The 18,742-nt window shown below is 37.0% G+C and overlaps 1 protein-coding gene across 1 annotated transcript in view; it reads right to left on the bottom strand.

The window, feature by feature from the left end:
• Window positions 1–18,742, bottom strand: part of asic1b (acid-sensing (proton-gated) ion channel 1b) — a 192,234-nt gene that overhangs the window by 8,834 nt on the left and 164,658 nt on the right. The window contains exons 4-7 of the mRNA XM_032549871.1: window positions 18,384–18,511; window positions 3,525–3,675; window positions 2,587–2,643; window positions 1,967–2,120 (exon numbers count right to left, since the gene is read on the bottom strand). Coding sequence (XP_032405762.1) covers window positions 1,967–2,120; window positions 2,587–2,643; window positions 3,525–3,675; window positions 18,384–18,511 — 490 coding nt within the window. The remainder of the gene's footprint in view (window positions 1–1,966; window positions 2,121–2,586; window positions 2,644–3,524; window positions 3,676–18,383; window positions 18,512–18,742) is intronic.

Genomic DNA, 18,742 nt, shown 5'->3' with positions numbered 1-18,742 from the left:
AACTTAAAAATTCAGATAAATAAAATGGTGCAAGACGATTATGAGTTTTAAAAACAATCACTGAACAACCTGGTTGAGTGATTGTGACAAAAAAGGAAAAGGACATGAGGATATAATATTTACATGTTTATTTTAATGGAGAAAATCAATCCTGTGAAAAACGAAGATGAATTAACCAAACAAGACTAAACCAGTCAAGCAAACAAAGCCTGCAAACCAAACCCAGGAGGTCAAGCGAGGTGAGAGAAAGGTCCAATATTCCCTCTGTGCAACAAAAGCACCTCAGACTTTTATATAGGGATGAAGAAGAAACTCAGGTGTTTTCAATCAGCGTAACTGCTGCATTGTAAAATTTTAAAGTCAATTCTAAAATGGAAAGAAAGCCAATGTACAGAGGATAAAACCGGGCTGATATGTTCACATCTAGAGGTGTTGGTTAAAAGACAGGCAGCCGCGTTTTAGACAAGTTGAAGTTGCCTTAGGGAAGACAGAGGGACATCATGTAGAGTCTAAAACTAATAAACACGTTAATATCTTTCTCTGAGTCAATTTACACTCCTGATCAAAGATTAACCTAAGGATTTTAACAGTTTTATTAAAGATACAGCGCAGATGTCAGCAGTGGCAATGTCACCAAATAAAATACATTCAATCTTATGATCAATTATTCTTATCCACTGTTTTACAGCCGTTATGAAGTCCAAAACTAGAGAGAACCGCATTAACTTACTAATATCTCTTATTATGCAGTCATCTGCATAATGAGGGAAGGACAGTTTGTATAGCTAAAACTTTACCTAACAAATATATAAAGGGAAAAGAGAAGGGGACCAAGAATACAGCCTTGTGACACTCCATAAAAAGAGGATTGCTGGAGGAGAATAAATTATTGATCATGACACAGAATGTTCTATCTGTCAGGTAGGAAGTAAGCCAACTCAGTACTGTGGATACCAACAAAGTGTTTTAAACGAATCAAAAGCTGCTGTAAGATCCAAGAGCACCAGAACAATAAGGCGCTTATAACTGTCAACAGATGAAGCAAGCAGAGCTGGAAACAAATCTTTTACAGTCAGATTAAAAAGAGAATCAGAGTCTGAGCTACACAAAACTTCTGCCAAATAAATATGAACTCACTGAAGGATGTTCAGTGATTTCATTGTTCATGACCTCTTAAAGGTCAATGATTTTATTAACCGTATCAGAGTAAAGCAGGGTAATCACATGCACAGGGCTGGACGACATGGCTGAAAAATGTATCATATCAGTCAATATGGATAATTATTTATTAGTTTTTTTTGCTTTAAATATCTGAAATACTGCCAAAGTGGTGACATTTCCTGTTGTATAAGAGAAAACTGATTTTCTATTATCACTCCACTCTCTTCTTATTTTTAAGCAGTTATGAGGCACGCTGGTGAAACACAAAACTGTTTCTGCATAAGTTACTTAACTTGTGCAGGCACCCAATGAGTGAGTTCATTGATGCCACCCACCTTGCGTATTTGGAAAAAGCTTTTCCTCAAACTATATCCAGTGAATGTGCAGTTCTGAATGAGAGTTCACTTTAATCATTGAACATTCTACTGGACATATTTTTTTTACTGAAATTCATCATGTATCTATTGTGATGTATATTTTTACAGATTTATTGCCCAACTCTTTTTTATTCAACTTCACACCTGAAGTTGGTGGAACTGAAACACCTGAAGTAACACTAAGAGATGCAACATACTTTATGAAACTAGACATAACATCAAAACTTCTCAAAAGAGTAATCAAATTGTGATATTGAATAATCCAGAGAAGTTAAATGCATTTTAAAACTCATCTAAGATCAATTTTTAGCTGCTTCAAGTGAAGCAGCCTCTCAGACAGCAGGATAAAATTGCCCTGAACATAATCAAAATGATAATGAGGCAAACAGGATAAACATCACAGCGAATAAAAAAGAAGCACTACTTACGCAATGTACTGTTCTGTCTTGTTGAATTTCTTGGCGAGGTACTTGGCTGACGCCTTGCTGGGTATCTTCACAAAGGACAGCTCTTTGCCATATCGAGTCATGTTGCATGGGGTCTCACACACACAGTAATCATTGTCCTTCTCAACAAGGAAATCTAAAAAAAGAAAAAGAAAAATGATGGCGACAGATGGAGAGAGAAAAGGAAGGCAAAACAGACAGAGATCCAAAAAGAGAAGACAGGGACAGATTAATTTATCGTCATTCCAGCGTGACAAACAAAATGCCAGCTGAGTGAGAGGCGTCAAAGTAGAGGCGACCTCTGAGACCTTTAAAAGAATATAAAAAAATGGGACAGACGCATGCTGACAGAGCAAGAGGGACAGCAGGGCAACATGCGAGGTGATGCCATGAAAGAGTGCGAGATTGCAAGTCTGTAAGAAAACAAGCAGCAGACATGAAAGGCCTGAGAGGTTTTAGCTGGTGGTGAGGCAGAAAAGGAAAGCTTCAGTGGTACCATCATGCTGAAGAAACACTATTATCTGTTATCAGCTCGGATCAAGAGCTCTGAACAGTGGGATACATATACAGTATACACACATCATGCTGGTTTATCTTTTTACCCAAGGCAGGATCTGCACACTCCTTGTACTGCTCCGGGGTGCAGTACGGGGCATCTCCTAAGGACAGGCAGGGAAAAGAAAAAGCAGCAACAGTGTGAAGGAAAGAAGAAAAGCTTTTAAAAATGGGTTAAACATTTGTTTTGAGTCATTACTTTTATTTTCCACAACTGGATACTGTCATAAAATGGATCTGGTCTCCTAACTGATATTATTTATCACTGCTTAAAGTTTCTGCCAACATTGTTCCAATCTATGTCGTTCTAGAAGTCCAGCCATTCATTTCAATCCATCAAAACAACACTGAATAAAGACCTGCCATGGTGCTGTGGACCAACAGGAAATTACTTCCCTGCTATTGGCAATAATTCATGGAGTTTTCCCTAAAAAGTACACATCTGACAGGAAGATTGAAGGACGATGAGGACCAGAGCAAAAAACGGTGGGTGGAGGATTCTTATCTCGCTCCCTGTGGACTCAGGATATTCAAACACACATCAAGGCAGCATATGATCCTGGTGATCAGACAGGCAGATTGTCGGGTTGCTCTGTGACTGACAACAGAGATGTTAGATGGGAGGCAGGTGAGTGAGACTTAACAGAGTCCCAATCCAAATGTTTCCTCTGTGCCAAAGCCCCCCTTTTCAATTTGCCATGTGAGATCTCACACTGTGATTAAATGTAAGAGGTAGACAGCAAACGCCAGCTTTAATCACTGCACAAACACAAAGGGAAAATGGTCGAGTTTTCCGATCCACTAGAGTGTGAAAGTATGTGATTTTCTAAGACCGCTGCCAGGAATGTGTTGGTTCCGCGAGTAAAACTGTCACCACCACTTCACACGGACACTTTTACAATAAGTTTACAAACAACAGCCACGAAGGCACTTTTCTGCTTGATAAATGCATTTGTAAGAAGCAGTGTGTGTGTGTGAAAGATACCGGGCATGTGAACCATCCTGCAATTGCAGTTCTCGACCAGGTATCGCGTCTCGCAGTCAATTCTGCAGGCAGTGATGCTGTAACTGCTGAAGAAGTCCGAGTCCATCGCCGTGGACTTGCAGTCGCCCCACGGTGGGGGCAGGTACGTCAGCTGAAAGAGAGAGAGAAAATAAAAACCCTCTTTAGTCTCAAAGTGTTAAAAAAATCCTTCCCTGCTTGTGTGATGATAATGCAGTCATTTGACCTTGTACTTCCTGTCAGGAAGATGAGAAACGTGTTACTCAGTCTGTAGCAGAGGCCATTTCCCAACAGACAATGCACATTACACAGGTCATCTGCTGCATTAGACTCAGAGAATGAATCCCATTCTTACTTCATGGTGAATACATCTGTACAGTGATGGTTATTGTTGGAGCCGGTCTCCTACGCTCTCCTATTTCTAGCCTCCTTCTGGGCTCTCATCGCACCACTCTTCATAAGAAGCCCAATAGCACCAGCTGTGTAGCAGAAAGTGTTCAGCTGTAGGAGTTTCATCTCCACAGCTCTTTAGTGGAGCAAAACCCCATGCACCCTGAGTTTAAAGCAATGCACCTTGAGTTTAAAGCAATGCACCCTGAGTTTATAGCAACAAGTTTTATGCAATTCTTATGCAACATCGGTAAATTACTCCCACAGACATTTGTCCATGTTTGGTGGTAATCTTGCACAAAGGTCTACTGTGAATGATTTCACACTACACATAAAACTGTATGTTTTATGCTTGACCCCAAAGTGTAATTATCACTCTCACCGCAGGTGCATTCAACAGATCCATATAATTTAACTGAAACCAGGTATTTACATACACTACAGCTATGTTTTCCACAGTCTAACATTAAAATCTGAATAAATAATTCCCATTTTGATCCATTAAGATTACCAGTCTAATAATAATTACCATTATTGTTAGGCTGTAAAAATGCATCACAACATAAGTGTTTCATATTGATGATTATTTATTTGGATTTTGTTTTAAATAACTGAAATCCTGCCAAACTGATGGAGTGACCTTTCCTGGTTAAGTCACAGTTTTCACTCCATGCCAATGTTTTTTATTTTTAAGCAGTTGTGAGGCAAAACCTGAAGCTGTTGTTGCGTCAGTTACTCAACAGGTTGTTGCTAGGTAACCAAAGAGTGAGTGAATGAGTTGATGCCATCAACCCAGCTTAGCAGGCCATGAAAGTTTGAACGGTTTCCGTTTTTCCTCTGCCTACATGTGGTTCTTAATCAGAGTTCAGTGAATATTCTATATATTCAATATTGAATATTTGGTAACACTTTATTTGACGGGTTGTAAATAAGACTGTCATGACATCGACATAAACATGATATAACACTTGTCATGAACATGAGTAAGTCTTCATGAATATTTATGACTGTTGTCATAAAGTGTCTTGGCAACTTTAAAAATTATGTAGCTCTATGCTATTAAAGCTAAAGTTTAATCAGCAATAATTTTATAACAAATTTAAGTTAGATCATTCTTGGTTAATGTCAAGTTGTCATAACGAAGACATTTTGAATAATGTTAACTTTGTATTAAAAGTGCCATAATGACAAGAATGACACTTTATGACAACAGTCATAAATATTCATGAAGACTTAATAACAGATGTTATGTCATGTTTATGACGGTGTCATTACAGTCTTATTCACAACCTGTCAAATAAAGTGTTACCGGATATTCTATCAGATGCATTATCTACTGATATTGATCACGTGTCTATCACAATATTGTCATTGATTTATTGAAATTAAGTCGAGGTACAAACTGCTTTCTTCCTTAACTTCATGGGGAAAAATGAAAGAAATCAGCAAAGACATCAGGAAGAGAATTCAGGAACTTCTAGATGTCCGAAAGCACCACTTTGTGAACAGCTATATGTAAATGAAAAATAAAAACAATATGGAAATGTCCTGCCATCATACTGCTTCAGAAAGGGGATGAGTCTTCCAAAGAGGACGGTGTTTTGGTCCAAAATGTGCATAGCAACCTCTGTTGCTAAGCTAAAGACTTATAAGATGCTGGCTGATGGTGGTAGAGAGTATGATTAACAACAGCAACGGTGGTTGTAAACCAAATTTACCAGGAGGACCAGATGAGGTCATTGTTCTTTCATGGAAAAACAGAATGAAACAAAACAAAACCCATGGCGATATTTCATCGCTAAGTGAGCCAAAGAGTCACTTGTGGCTCTGGAGCTGCAGGTTGCAGGGCCCTGCTGATGAAAACTGTGATCCTATCACAATGTACTGAAGCTAAAAGTGCAACACTTTTACTTTTAACTTAATGTTAAAGTAAACCTGTGAAGGTAAAACATAAAACTGGTCCAAAAGAGAAATTAGTTAAATTTTCTGTGCCATACCGCCCATGATACACAGTGAAACAAGTTAATTAACATCAGGGGCTGAAAGGCTACTTGGAGGTGAATTAATCCAAAATAAAAAAAACATAAATTATAAAAAAACCCCCATCAAATTAGACCAAAAACATAAAAATACCGATCCCAATTTCCAGATACACTCAAGAACAAATTTCTGTCCGTCAATATAAAAACAACAAAACAAAAAAATTATTTTGCTTTGATGAAAGTAAAATTGAAATGTTTGGCCATAATAACTATTGTTACATTTGGAGGAAAAAACAGGGAAGCCTGCAAACCTGGTACAGACTGGCAGCATCATGCTGTGTGAACGCATTACTGCAGGAGGGACTGGTGCACTTTGCAAAATAAATGACATCATGGGTATAGAGCATTATGTGGACATTATTGAAGCAACTTCACCACATACAAATGGTTCTTCCACATCCAGAAAAGCATTTTGGATGTTTTTAATTTGAAGAAAGAAAGAGAAAAACTCATTATTCTGGCATTCAACAAATAGAAATAATTCTGGTAATTCTAACTGCCCTAAAACAGAGATTTTAACCAAATACAAGCTGTTATACAATATACTTTTCATATTACAAAGTAATTAGAAATGTAAGAATGCAAAAGAAAAAAAAAACTCAACTCATTGATTTAGAAATTGAAACCAAACCATTGAGTATAGTATGATTTTGAATTGTGCCAGTATGCGTTCATATGGTCAACATGATTTCTAAACACACTTATGATATCTTAGCCTTATGTCAAAATTAAACACTGAAGTTCTTCAGACTTGGCAGACAAGTGGTTGATTATAATCTGACTTTTCTATGACCGCTCACATAACATAAAGGGTGCTGCATAATGTGAACCTCTTTGGGATACATCAAAGCAGAAATAAAACCTTATCTGCTTCATACCTCAACATCAAACTCAACTTAAGAGCATGAGCTCAGAAATAGATCCTTTCAATCAGAGGATTCAACTTGGAGTCACATTAGCCAGAAATCTAATAGTGAATGAATGTTCCTCCAAAAGAGCCACTGCAGAAGGAAAGGTTGAACCAGATATGAACCAATGAAGTTAAGTGAATTATTTTAATGGCATTTGCTTATTTGCATATTTTAGCTACAGCTACAGTTTGGAAGGATGACAGTTAGAAAGATCTAACTACTCAAACGTATAAGTTGGGAGAGAGGTACACATTTTTTACAGATGACAAACACATTATTGTTCTTTGAGGACAGTCATCAATAATTCTAGAATAATTACAAAAACTAATTGATGAACTGAAAGTGCTGAAAAGACAAAGCTGGAACTGATCGATAAGGCGGAAAAAAGGCTGAGAGCTACAAGATGTAGTGGTGTTTCACTTGTGATGACAATCTCTTTTATTCTCTATAAATCTGGACCACAATTAGGACTAAAGTACAAAATAATTTTCTTTCAAAGAAAACATCAATCTAAAAACCTTAAGGGAGAATTTTATTTGATCAGATGAAAGATCTTTTGGAGCTGTAGTGCCACAGCTCCCAAAGATACTCATGGCAGAAGAACAAAACTGCACAAACACAAAATAAGTCTATATCCAAAGCCAAGTATGGTAATGGCAGCATTAGGATCTGAAGGTATTCTTTTCTTTGAATTGAAGTAGTGTTTAATGAAGATGAACAAAATTATAAACAGCCCTGAAAGTCTGATAGTTTGACCCCAAACCTTCAACTGTCTGACAGAAAGGTTATTCTAAAGAGAGATTTCATTTATAAATGAAAACACAAAAAAACTATGGCACAAACCAGAGATAGTCCAACATCTGCAAAAAAAATATGAAGAAGGGCTGTGGACAGGAAATCCATACTCTAATAAATTTGGAGAGCTTTTGGATGAGGAGTAGGCACAAATCACCAAGTCAAGATGTAGCATGCTGACAGATGGCGAACAAAGAACACTGAAGGCTGTAATTAAATAAAAAAGGTACAAAAACAGGGTGGACACTTATGTAATCAGAGTATTGTGATTTTTATTTTTGAAATATAGATTTAAACCAATTAGATTTCATTCTTATTTGTTAGAAAAGTGATTTGTTCATATTTCTTATGTCACAGATAATTTGAACAAGCCTAAACAAACAATGATCTAAGGGTAAATATTCATATTTTTAAAACTAAACCAAACTTATTAGATTTTATTTATTAGCAATGAATATATGTATATACAGTACAGACCAAAAGTTTGGACACTATATATATAATATCTGATTTAAATATAATAAGTATAAATTAATTGCACTCAGAAATACAGCATATTTATTTTCAACCTTGAATTTCATCTTTTCTTCTAACAACTTGCTTTTCTGCTTTTCCGATATACAATTTCTGCATTTTTTTAATGTTTGGTTTAAGACCAAGATTAAAACTTTGTGACATAAATAAAACATGTAGTCTATGAAAAGCCAAAGAATAATTACCCATAAGAAAAGTTTAGGAAAAATAGCAAGAAAGCAACTGAATCCCCAGTAGTGAATAAACCAGCAAACTACAAATACACAGATATGAATAAGCATGAGATCATATTACTGACCACTGGAGACATAAGAGCTCCAGGCAGATAAATATCCAGTCTTTCTACTAGTGTGTAATAATAGGAGTTAAGGAAACCGAAACAATTAAATTAATATATAATAGCTGAGTAAAATAGCTGTAACATTAATTATGAATTTCAATAAAAAAAAACCATATACCTTGTTTTCCAAACAGAAAAACCTCAGTGAACTGCATGTTTACTCAAGTTATGACATTGCTGATGGAACCACAGTAAGCCTCCGTCATAGGAAAATATTTTTTTCAACATAAGAACATCAGCAGCTCTAATCTGCATTTAATCCAACTGAAAAAATGCTAAACTTCATGCATTAAATAAAGAAGAGGGCTGTAATAAAAAAAAAGGACTCTTGTGTGTGTCTCTGTTTCATTGGCTCAAAGTGTGCATCACTGAGTGCTCACAGAGCAATAAATTAAAAGGCCACCATTGTGATTTAGGAACCTGTATTTTACAATTTGTACTAGAGTGCAGAGGCAGCCACGGGTGCAGCGAACTGGATTTGGTTATTAATAACCCAGGGCGATGTTCAGCATGCGTATAAAGTATTCACACACATTACGATGCACATTTAGAAAACACAGGTACCCACAGCTAAAGAGGTTTCCTAATGCAAAACACAGAGGAAACATAAGTGCTGCAAGGAACCTGATGATCAAGAAAAGATTCAAGATCACATGGACAGGATACATGGTGGAGGAAATAGATGGTTCAATAACAATAGTTCTGCCATTTTAAATGCTCCATGCATTTCAAAACTGTCAACATCACTTCCATGGAGAGAACCATCAACCAGCTTCACCCAAAGTGAGTCTGGTGTAGAAGATTTAAAAATGTAAAGAGTGCGGTTAGCCGGTTAACAACCAGAAGGAAGGAAACAAATCACGATAAGACGTTGACCTCAATTCTCCCTTCATTAACTGAGCGAGAGAGCAAATAAAAGGTAGAGAGGAGGGAGTCTGTGTGAACCAACTGATAGGATGAAGGGGAGGATGGAGATATGCTGGCGGAGGAGACGTTTGCAGGATTTCTGCTTTTTATTTTAAAAAGGGAGACAGATATTGCATTTCTTCTGTCTTTTAATGGGATCATGGTGAGTGACAGTTTGGCCAGATGAAAAGTCAGTGGCAGCTTTGCACTACAGGATTGCTGAAGCAGAGTTGAATGAGTGTGGGGTAAACTGCATTAGATTAATGAAGAGTGAGCCTGCCAGGGAATAAATAAACAGAGGCAGGCTGAAGGGAAGCAGAATGTAGAGAATGATATTAAAGACAGAAATTGTATTAGCAGAATTGTAATGAATGTTGGAGAGCAAGGAAAAAAAAGTAAGGGAGCCAATGAGAGATAAAAAGAGATGCATACTTTCCTGCAGAAGCGACACTTGGCAGCATGCAAAATCCTGCTGCAGCCTGCTGACACAGGAATGCACTGACTAGTTGTGTGGACGTGGACGGACTGAGATTACCACCAAAATCCCCCTTTTCTCTGCTCCATTCATTATGCATGAATCTGTTGCATATTAGGGACCAGAGAGTAGGATTTGTCTGGCTGCAAACTGGCCATCGCATCCACAAAATTATTCACAGCTGAGAGGAATAACCCACATTTACTTTATTTCACTGAACAAGACCAATTGTGACAAGATCACTGGGCAAAGTCTGTTCTTTATTTATGCTAAAGCCCCATGTGGGTCTCTGTGAGAGGGTTGCACAAGAACCTGAAGTCTCTAAGGTGCATGCAAACATGAATAAGCCCTTCAACCTCATTATACCACTGTTGGCTTAGAGGTTAAAACATGTTCAGCAGCCAAATAGCTTTATTTATTCCATCTCATATCAAAAGAGGATTAGAACAGACACTCTCATCTTCTCGTATGTTTGTATCAAATGTTTTTGTTCCTCTGTCTGAAAATCAAAATTGCTTTTTAAAAAAAATGCATGTGTACCCCAGAGTTTGGTAGTAACTAGTTACATTTGCTTGAGTAACATTTTGGAAAAAGAGCAATTTTACTATGCTGCACTTTTTAGTTTTACTCGAGTAAAGTTGGTATGAAGTATCGCTACCTGAGTAAAATTTCTGGATATTTTAGCCATTGTAAGTAACTTGACTGGAAGAAGAAGAAGAAGCTTGATTTATCCAAATATTCACCAGACAAAGACAAACACCTACAGTTTGTTTTGTTGTAAAAATTTCATAAACCTTATCTGAAAGAAATTAATTTGGAAAATTTTTGGAAAGTTTTTAAATTTTGACTGAGTTTTTGATCTGTTACTCGAAGTATTGGAGTAGACTCTTAACCAAATACTTCTTACTCTTTGACTCCTTTTTACAACTTGAGTAATTTCAATTTAAACTTTTTCTTTTGCTTAAGTAAAAAGAAATTGAAGTAATAGTGAGATGATAATGAGATAAAACAATCTAATTCTTCTTCTGTATTTAAAAGAAATTTGAAAATCATTATGATATAGCAATATGGCATTGATTAAACACTTTTTGTGTATTTGAAATATGTTTGTAATAGTCTGAGTTGAATAGCAAATTTTCCTGCATGTGAATTCAGGGCAGATATTATAAGTTTATGCTACTTTCCGCTCCTTTTCATTCATTATTTCTTTTAGTTGTTACACGAACTATTCCTATTTACTATTGAGTGAATGAAATGAAAAATAAAATGAAGATATCTAAAAAAAAAACAGTGAGTAATAAATATGATAAATATATAGCCCTTCGAGTTAGCTGAATTTACAAGATTGAATAGGATATGATCTGTTTTTACTGTCAAACAGCTGATGCATGTTTTCCAGCCGAGGAAACATTTCTTAAGCCGCAGAGCAAACAGAGCAGCTAGCAGGGCAGCAGAGAGCTGAGTAAATGCTGATGTCACGGGATCTTCATGCTAGAAGTGGCTGCACCAGTAAGGAGGGGGATATGAAGGAGCAGCACTGGGGGAATGGGGTCACAGCTTTGAAAACAAATATGTTGTGGAGATATTTCACAGTGGTGGAAAACAAATAGTGTTTGAGGTCTGGTTTGATCTGTGACCATGCTGCTACATATCATTCCCTACCAGCTAGCATTTCGAGTCACTTTCAGAGCTCCATTTCTGAGGAAAGTGAAAAATGGAGAAAGTAACTGGCTATAAAATTTCAGTCGTATAACTCGCCATCCTTTTGTCCTTTCAGTGAAAGCGCAGTGCTGGCCACTGTTTATTGGCACCCCTAGTAGTCATGTCTTAAGAGAATTATAAAACAGATTCCTTTTTTACTACAGAAGCATAATTTCACACTGAAAATGGAGAAACCTTTAATTCAAGTGGGAAAAAAATCTCATATTACAGAAATCTAGAATTGTGCTGCTCATGGTGGCAGCATGTTGGAGTAGTTTGTTATATTAGTCCTGATTTGTCCTGTTTGAAGACTTTTTTCATAGTATTTTGGTTAAGGTGTTGCTTTTTTTGGACAATTATTCCCTCTGGTTTTGGGCGCGGTGCAGCTGGAAGGATTTTTAGTCTTATTTTTGACTTTAGGACAGTTCTTATGACACATAACTATGGCAACCATGTGGGTTTTTTTTGTCACAGTCATGAGCAGCTTATTAGCATCTCAACAGCACAAATAATATCTGAATTATGACCCCAACTCTCAGAAGAGTTTCAGAGGATTAAAGTTCATCCATCTCTTCCAACAATTCCCAAGTCCAACGTCTCTTTCCAGTTTTCTAACCATACAACCAGAGATTTAAAGAGAAGCAGCAAAAGCAAATGAGATGGATTAGCAGTGCAGATGGTGGATTAAGCTGTTAGCATGTCATGACAGTAATATAGCAATATTCTTCAGTCAAAGGAATCTGTAGATTTGTTGCAAGACTGACTGCTACTGGAAATACTTCCTTCGCACAACACCACCATCCATAGGAACTCTTTGAAGGCACTTGGATGACATGGGGAAAAAAATTTATTTCCCTTTGAGATAAAAAAAGAGTATTTTAAAACTGAATTGGACTAAAATAAGACACATTGGTTTACTTTTTAATTAAAAAAAATGGTGTTGGAATTAAAAGTAAATAGTAACTTGTAAACCAATTTTTGTCAGTTGGAAAGCACAGAGTCAACTATAACCTTTCACAGAGACCTTTGACCTTTGTTGCAGTTTGACAACAGTGAGCGTTAGATGATTTTTGTTTTAATCTCCCTTGGCATGCTGCTTACTACGTGTGGTGGCAGTGTAAGGATGTGTCCTCATCTGGAGCTTTGTGTGTCTTTTGTAGTGAAGTGAAGCGATTCTGCAGTTTTAGGAAGGAAGCAATTAATCGACTTACAATTAATTGGCAATTAATTTTTATGAGATTAAAATGAGTTCCAATTGATTAAATTAATAAAGTCTGCTTAAATAGAATAGAATAGAATAGAATTCAACTTTATTGTCATTGCACTGTCACAAGTACAAGCAACGAGATGTAGTTTGCATCTATCCAGAAGTGATATAAATATTTATTTACAGATGTACAAGACTATGTATGTATGGACTATAAGGGGTTATAGCAAGAGATATACAGTAGATATTGTGTATAAATATAAATATGGGAGCTATATGCACAGATTATACAGATTATACAGAATATACAAGAATGTTAGGGAACACCTTCTTTAAGTGTTGCAGTTTGGTCACCATCCAGAAGAGGGTGGCACTGGTCATCCCTTAAGTGGTGCCAGTTGAAACAGGAATAAAGATGGCGGGACCATACTAGAATGTGAAAGAGAAACGGTCCAAGCAGAGTCCAGTGTGAGAAGCAAGATAGATGGGTTTTTTTTACCCCTCCAGGGGGTCTTTTGTGGGCTCTAGTGTCCCTTATATGATAGTAGGCTGACAGGAAAGGGGGAAGAAGAGGAGGGAAGACATGCAGCAAATGTCGCCGGGTCTGGGAATCGAACCCACGACGGCCGCGTCGAGGACTCAAGGCCTCCAAACGTGGGATCGCGCTATCAGCACGCCCCCGCAAGATACATTTTAAGTTGATCAGTTTTCACCTCAGTTGCGCTCAATCAACTGAGGTGCTGCATGATGGAGCAGCGACAACAGATTATGGAAAATTAATTTTTTTATGTTATGGAAAGATGGTTGGCCATGTTGAGCGCCCATCTTATCAATCAATAAATCGTTAGTCGATCGATAAGATCAGCCAGCTTTAGATTAACACATTATCCAATAACTTTCACCCCTAGTTGTTAGTGCTGTTACATCCTCACTTTTGATTAGAAAGTGACATTTTACTTTAACGCCATACTCAGCATCAGCTTCAGCATCCGCCTGTTACAATGGATGGAGAAAACATTAATCTTGTTGAGTCCTATAAATATCTGGGAGTTCACCTTGACAACAAACTATCTATTAACACATGTGTGGCAAATAAGAAAGAACTGAGCAGACTCTTCCTTCTCAGGAAAATCTTTCAATGTGTGCAGATGGTTCTTTTGCATTTTTTTTTTAATCAATTGGTTGTGGCCAGCGCTGCATTCACTGATGCTGCTTTTTGGAGCATCCTTGTGTGGGATCAGAAAGTGTATGTCTGTGATGGGTGGCGGAGCGGACTCTGTTGGGGAGAAGAGGATTCGATGCAGGCCATCCTCTGCAGGAGGCTCTGGGCGCTCAGAGAAGCAGTCGCAGTAATAACTACAAGCTTCTGAGTTGGAGAACAAAGAAACTGGAGAGGCGCCATAAGGCTGAACAACACCTCCTGCTGACCATGTGCATTTGCAAATATCACAAGTATTATGAATATGTCAGCTATTTTCTTTGGCTATGGTGTTCTACAGTTATTGTGCTTCCTTAAGGTTTACTTGATACTGTGAACTATGTTATTTTGTAATAAGTGGGAAGGTAGGCATCATTTGCATATTTTAAATAAACTACAAAATAAAATAAAAAAGTTTTTACTGGAACTGTATGTTTTTTATATGTATGACTATCTGTCTGGCATTAAACTCACAAGTGCAGAAAAAACAAAACCAAACAAAAAATGCAAAAGAATAAAACAAGACAAAACAAATACAGAAATAGAAAAATAATATTTAAATTCTTGTCAATGGCAAGAACACAAAGTGTAGACTGAAAACAGTATACATGAATGCATAAGTTTATTATACTTTCAGTATTTTATTCAGACAGAATTATGAAAAGAGAAATATTTCTCCTGTGTATTTTTCTAAAGCAAAGTTCCACGGAAATCTAACTGAGTCTGTAGACAAACTCAAAAGAAATAATGCAATCATAACCTTAATATATTTGTTTAGCAAACAATTTTATTCATCTTTTTCATTTAAAGAGTAAAAAAACAGTTTTTACTACCCACAACTTTTTTTTTTGACAAACCCTTTCTCTTAATTTATAGTTTGTTTATTTTATTTTGAACCACGTCTGTACTGTACACCTTGGAAGGAGTTTCCTGTAGCTTTGCATAGTCAATGTCTTCATTTCTCTTTCTTCTTTCTTATGTTTAAAAACGGTGTTAAAATCGTCCAGTTCTATGTAACCTCGCCCCAAAGGTGGAGATGGAGATAAAGTGCTCTTCTTATGTCTTCTAAAATGTACAATGACCTTCGTAATTTTAAGTGTGAAAAGGAAGTTTTGTTTTAATAATTCACAGTCTGTTGTTCCCTCTATGAAATGTTTTTGTGTGAAATCGTATTATGGTGGATAAAGGAATTTACTGGAAGAATGTGTAGCAGATGTGTGGTTGTGTGCACCGCTGTTTTGAAGTTTCACAACCAGTTTAGACAATGCTATGGTAGTAACAGAGATTGTTCAAAAACAACACCCTGTCACATGTGTTTGTACCAGAAAATCTGCATCTTTTTTCCCCTCTTAGAACCCCAACTAGAGGTTATATAAGAACCTTGAAGAATAAGGAGGTCATAACAATTATTATCCTGCTTTATAAATCAATATGTGGCCTCTGGAAAACGTCAGAAACAAGCTACTGACCAAACAAAAAAGGGGTACCTGAAATGAAAAACAAAGATTGAACAGAGTTATGACCCCAACTTGTAAATGTTTGGAGCTGCTGCTCCACTGACAACAAACTGATCAACCCTGCCAGAGACACCTGGGCTGTGAAGGAATGTCACAACGAAAAGACACAAGCGCTCAACGATGAAAGAATGGATTGGACGCAGATGCACCACGGATAATGCTCACAGCTGCACAGGATCTTACGATCCTGCATCTTGTGCAGCACAGATTTGTACATGCCTTATGTTTTAAGGCAAATAAGAAATATTTCAACTGTTCAGTGGGAAATTTTTATCTTGCACCTCTAAGCTGCTTAAGGTTTTTGAGAAGTAGAAGAGCACATGTAAAAAAAAAAAAAGTTGCAAAAAGCCTTCTGTTTGGCACAAAAACGATAAATGGATTATGCTGGATTGAGTTTGAGGTGGAGTCTGCAGGGACGAGAATTTGATATTTTTGAAGTTGGAAAACGAACTGAGCTCAAACAGCTTTGATATCTTCTTTAATCATCTCTGTTTGAAACGAAACAACTACACAGAGCGTAAAAGTTTGTGAAGCATTTACGTATGAACTGAAAGATTGGTAGATTTTCAAAAAATTGTAGACAAGGGGAACTCAGTGCAAAAAAACCAATTAGAAAAAATCTAATTTTACTGCAATTTACCATACCTTTCACTTATTTGTATGTAAGAAGTATTTTTTCATCATACATTTGTCAACTTGTGTTGTAAAAAGGGCTAAAAACTATTCTGATTTCTATTCAGTTAATAGAAAAAGGTGATGGTATTAAGTAGGGATGCATCGATTTGAAAAAAATGGGCCAATGTCAATATCTGATATTAATATTGGTTTATTGCCAGATCACCAACATTTACTGATATTAAATCTGTGACCACAACTTAAAAATGCAGGTGGATTTCTTTATATGAGCTGCTCGTTCACCTGCAATCATGTCAGATTTGAAGTAGTTGATGGGAAATTTGTTCTTCTTACTGACTTGATTCTTTTTGAGTCACCAAAGTGAGTGGAGTTTTTGAGTCAGTTACCCAGTACAGCACAGTACACACCGCACCCAAAACCAGTGCAGGTCTGCAACTTTTAATAGTCCAAAGAGCCATTTTTACCTGCAGCTAAGAAACCTTGTTTAGAGGCGCACAGGTTGCATAACATTTTGAAAAAGACAACTTCTCATTTTTGATGAATATGTAGGAAACTGCTGTCATTTTAATTCCATATATGAGATTAGATGTTTGCAAAAAAAAAAGATGGATGCATTATTTAGTATATTAAAAAATAAGCACATAGTTACAAAATATTGAGAGGAAAACATATTTACAAACGTTATTTGTTTTTTATTTTATCATCTCAGCCAAAGTTATAGAGTGATTGTGGAAGAGTAGCAGGTTGCAGACCCTGTACTATAATGTAAGTGTATTTAATATCATCCATTAGTCATAAAAGAAAACAAACAAATTTTTTTCTCTTATCTCAGATTTTGTTTTACACTTTCTTCACACATTGTAGCTTGCAAGCAGTAATTTATACTGTTTGCGGTGAGTGATTAACACCCTTACCTCCACAATAATACAACAGAACAAGCTGAAAATTTATTACCACCGTACTAGACTAGATGAATAAATTTCTACTCAGAGTACAGGAGCGGACAGCAAAGAGCAGGAAACAGACGGGTTCCACCGCCCGCAGAGAGCACACTGTTGCTGAGAGAAAACCATTAACTCATCCTCAGCCATTCGTCTCGTTCTTATTGGAGCTGAACCGAGCTGAATCGTTACCTCACCGATCCGCCCCTGCTGGAGCTCAACCAAGTTGATCAGTCGCTGCTAGAGCTGCGCTTTGATTAGTTGGTTTCGTGAATGGATTCAGGTTACTGCTAGTATGTAGCAGTGGCGACTACGTGATCGAGTTAATGTAGATGACGAATCGTGTCTCATGAGTCAGTAAAATGACTGAAGACTGGCTCAGACTCTGAGACATTCCTTAATTGTGGGGTACTCCCACAATTAAGAAATTTGTCACAAGAAATGTATGAAATAAGCTTGACTATGAAATCTCAACGGTCCGCAGACATTGTGCATAAAGTCCGTGTGGCTCACAGAATACGCAGATTACTTAGAGCATGTGGAACAGTGTTGTTCAACTTCCTGTTTGTAGACTGATGTAAGCAACATTTTCTGAGTTTAAAAAATTTGCACAGATATGTAGCCAAAAGTACCAAACCCTCCAGTGGCGGGAAACCTTGAATGATACCGATTCCATTTAGAGGAGTAAATGAATATTTACCACTTTTGAAATCGGACTGTAATGAAAGCTACAATCACTTTGTTCATCATCTGCATTTGCATTGACCATGTACTTGCATAATTTAACATTTTGAAAATAAATTAGCTTAATGGAAACACAGCAATTTCAAAAGACTCTCATTTTCAATAAAAGTTTTGGCATAAGGATGAGTTGTTTTTTTTAGCGTATCAAAATTGGCTTATTTTGCAAAACTGCAATGGAAACACTTTTTTTGAGTCAAACGATCAACAATTGGATGTTGCCACTGGCGCAAACCACGAGAAAGGAATACGGCAGGAAGTAGTAGGAGGATCATGGTGCAGCATGCTTTCTAACGATTTATCACGTGAACAAACTTATTCACGTATGATTTTAACTGTGTTTCTTATTCACTGGAAACACTGCAAATGCAAAATTAGGTTTTTCCTACGTTAATGGAATACTGACAAAGCTTTGCACTCATTTGTGATGGAAATGCAGCTATTGTTAGGCTATGCAGACATATTTTAGCATGTTTTCAGGGTTCTGTGGTCTCTTCCAGGACGTACCCGTTGTTCTTGACAGGAAACAAAGGTCTGAAATCCTGGAGCCACTCCGAAGCCCAGCTGGTCTATGAATGGCGGCTCGTCCTGGGTGTGGATCTGAACCTTGATCCCAGCTTCAAATGATGTCTCATCTGTTGATGGTAAAAGGTTAGGACAGTTACAACAGGGATGATGATTTGTATGCACACACGAGCCTACACCATCATTACTAACCAGAAGGTGCTAAAGTGTTGCAGTGTTGGAATATATTTGAGCAAGGGAAATAAAAACAGACTGAAAACTGAAAAGTCTTAGCTGAAGAAAATCTTAGAAGCTATTATTGCCTATTCATCAAAATCTAAATCACTCCATACATCATCATT

The sequence above is a fragment of the Xiphophorus hellerii genome, chromosome 20 (assembly GCF_003331165.1).
Source record: "Xiphophorus hellerii strain 12219 chromosome 20, Xiphophorus_hellerii-4.1, whole genome shotgun sequence".
NCBI lineage: Eukaryota > Metazoa > Chordata > Actinopteri > Cyprinodontiformes > Poeciliidae > Xiphophorus > Xiphophorus hellerii.
Note: the sequence above shows the minus strand (reverse complement) of the source record. Positions and strands in the feature narration are given on the sequence as shown.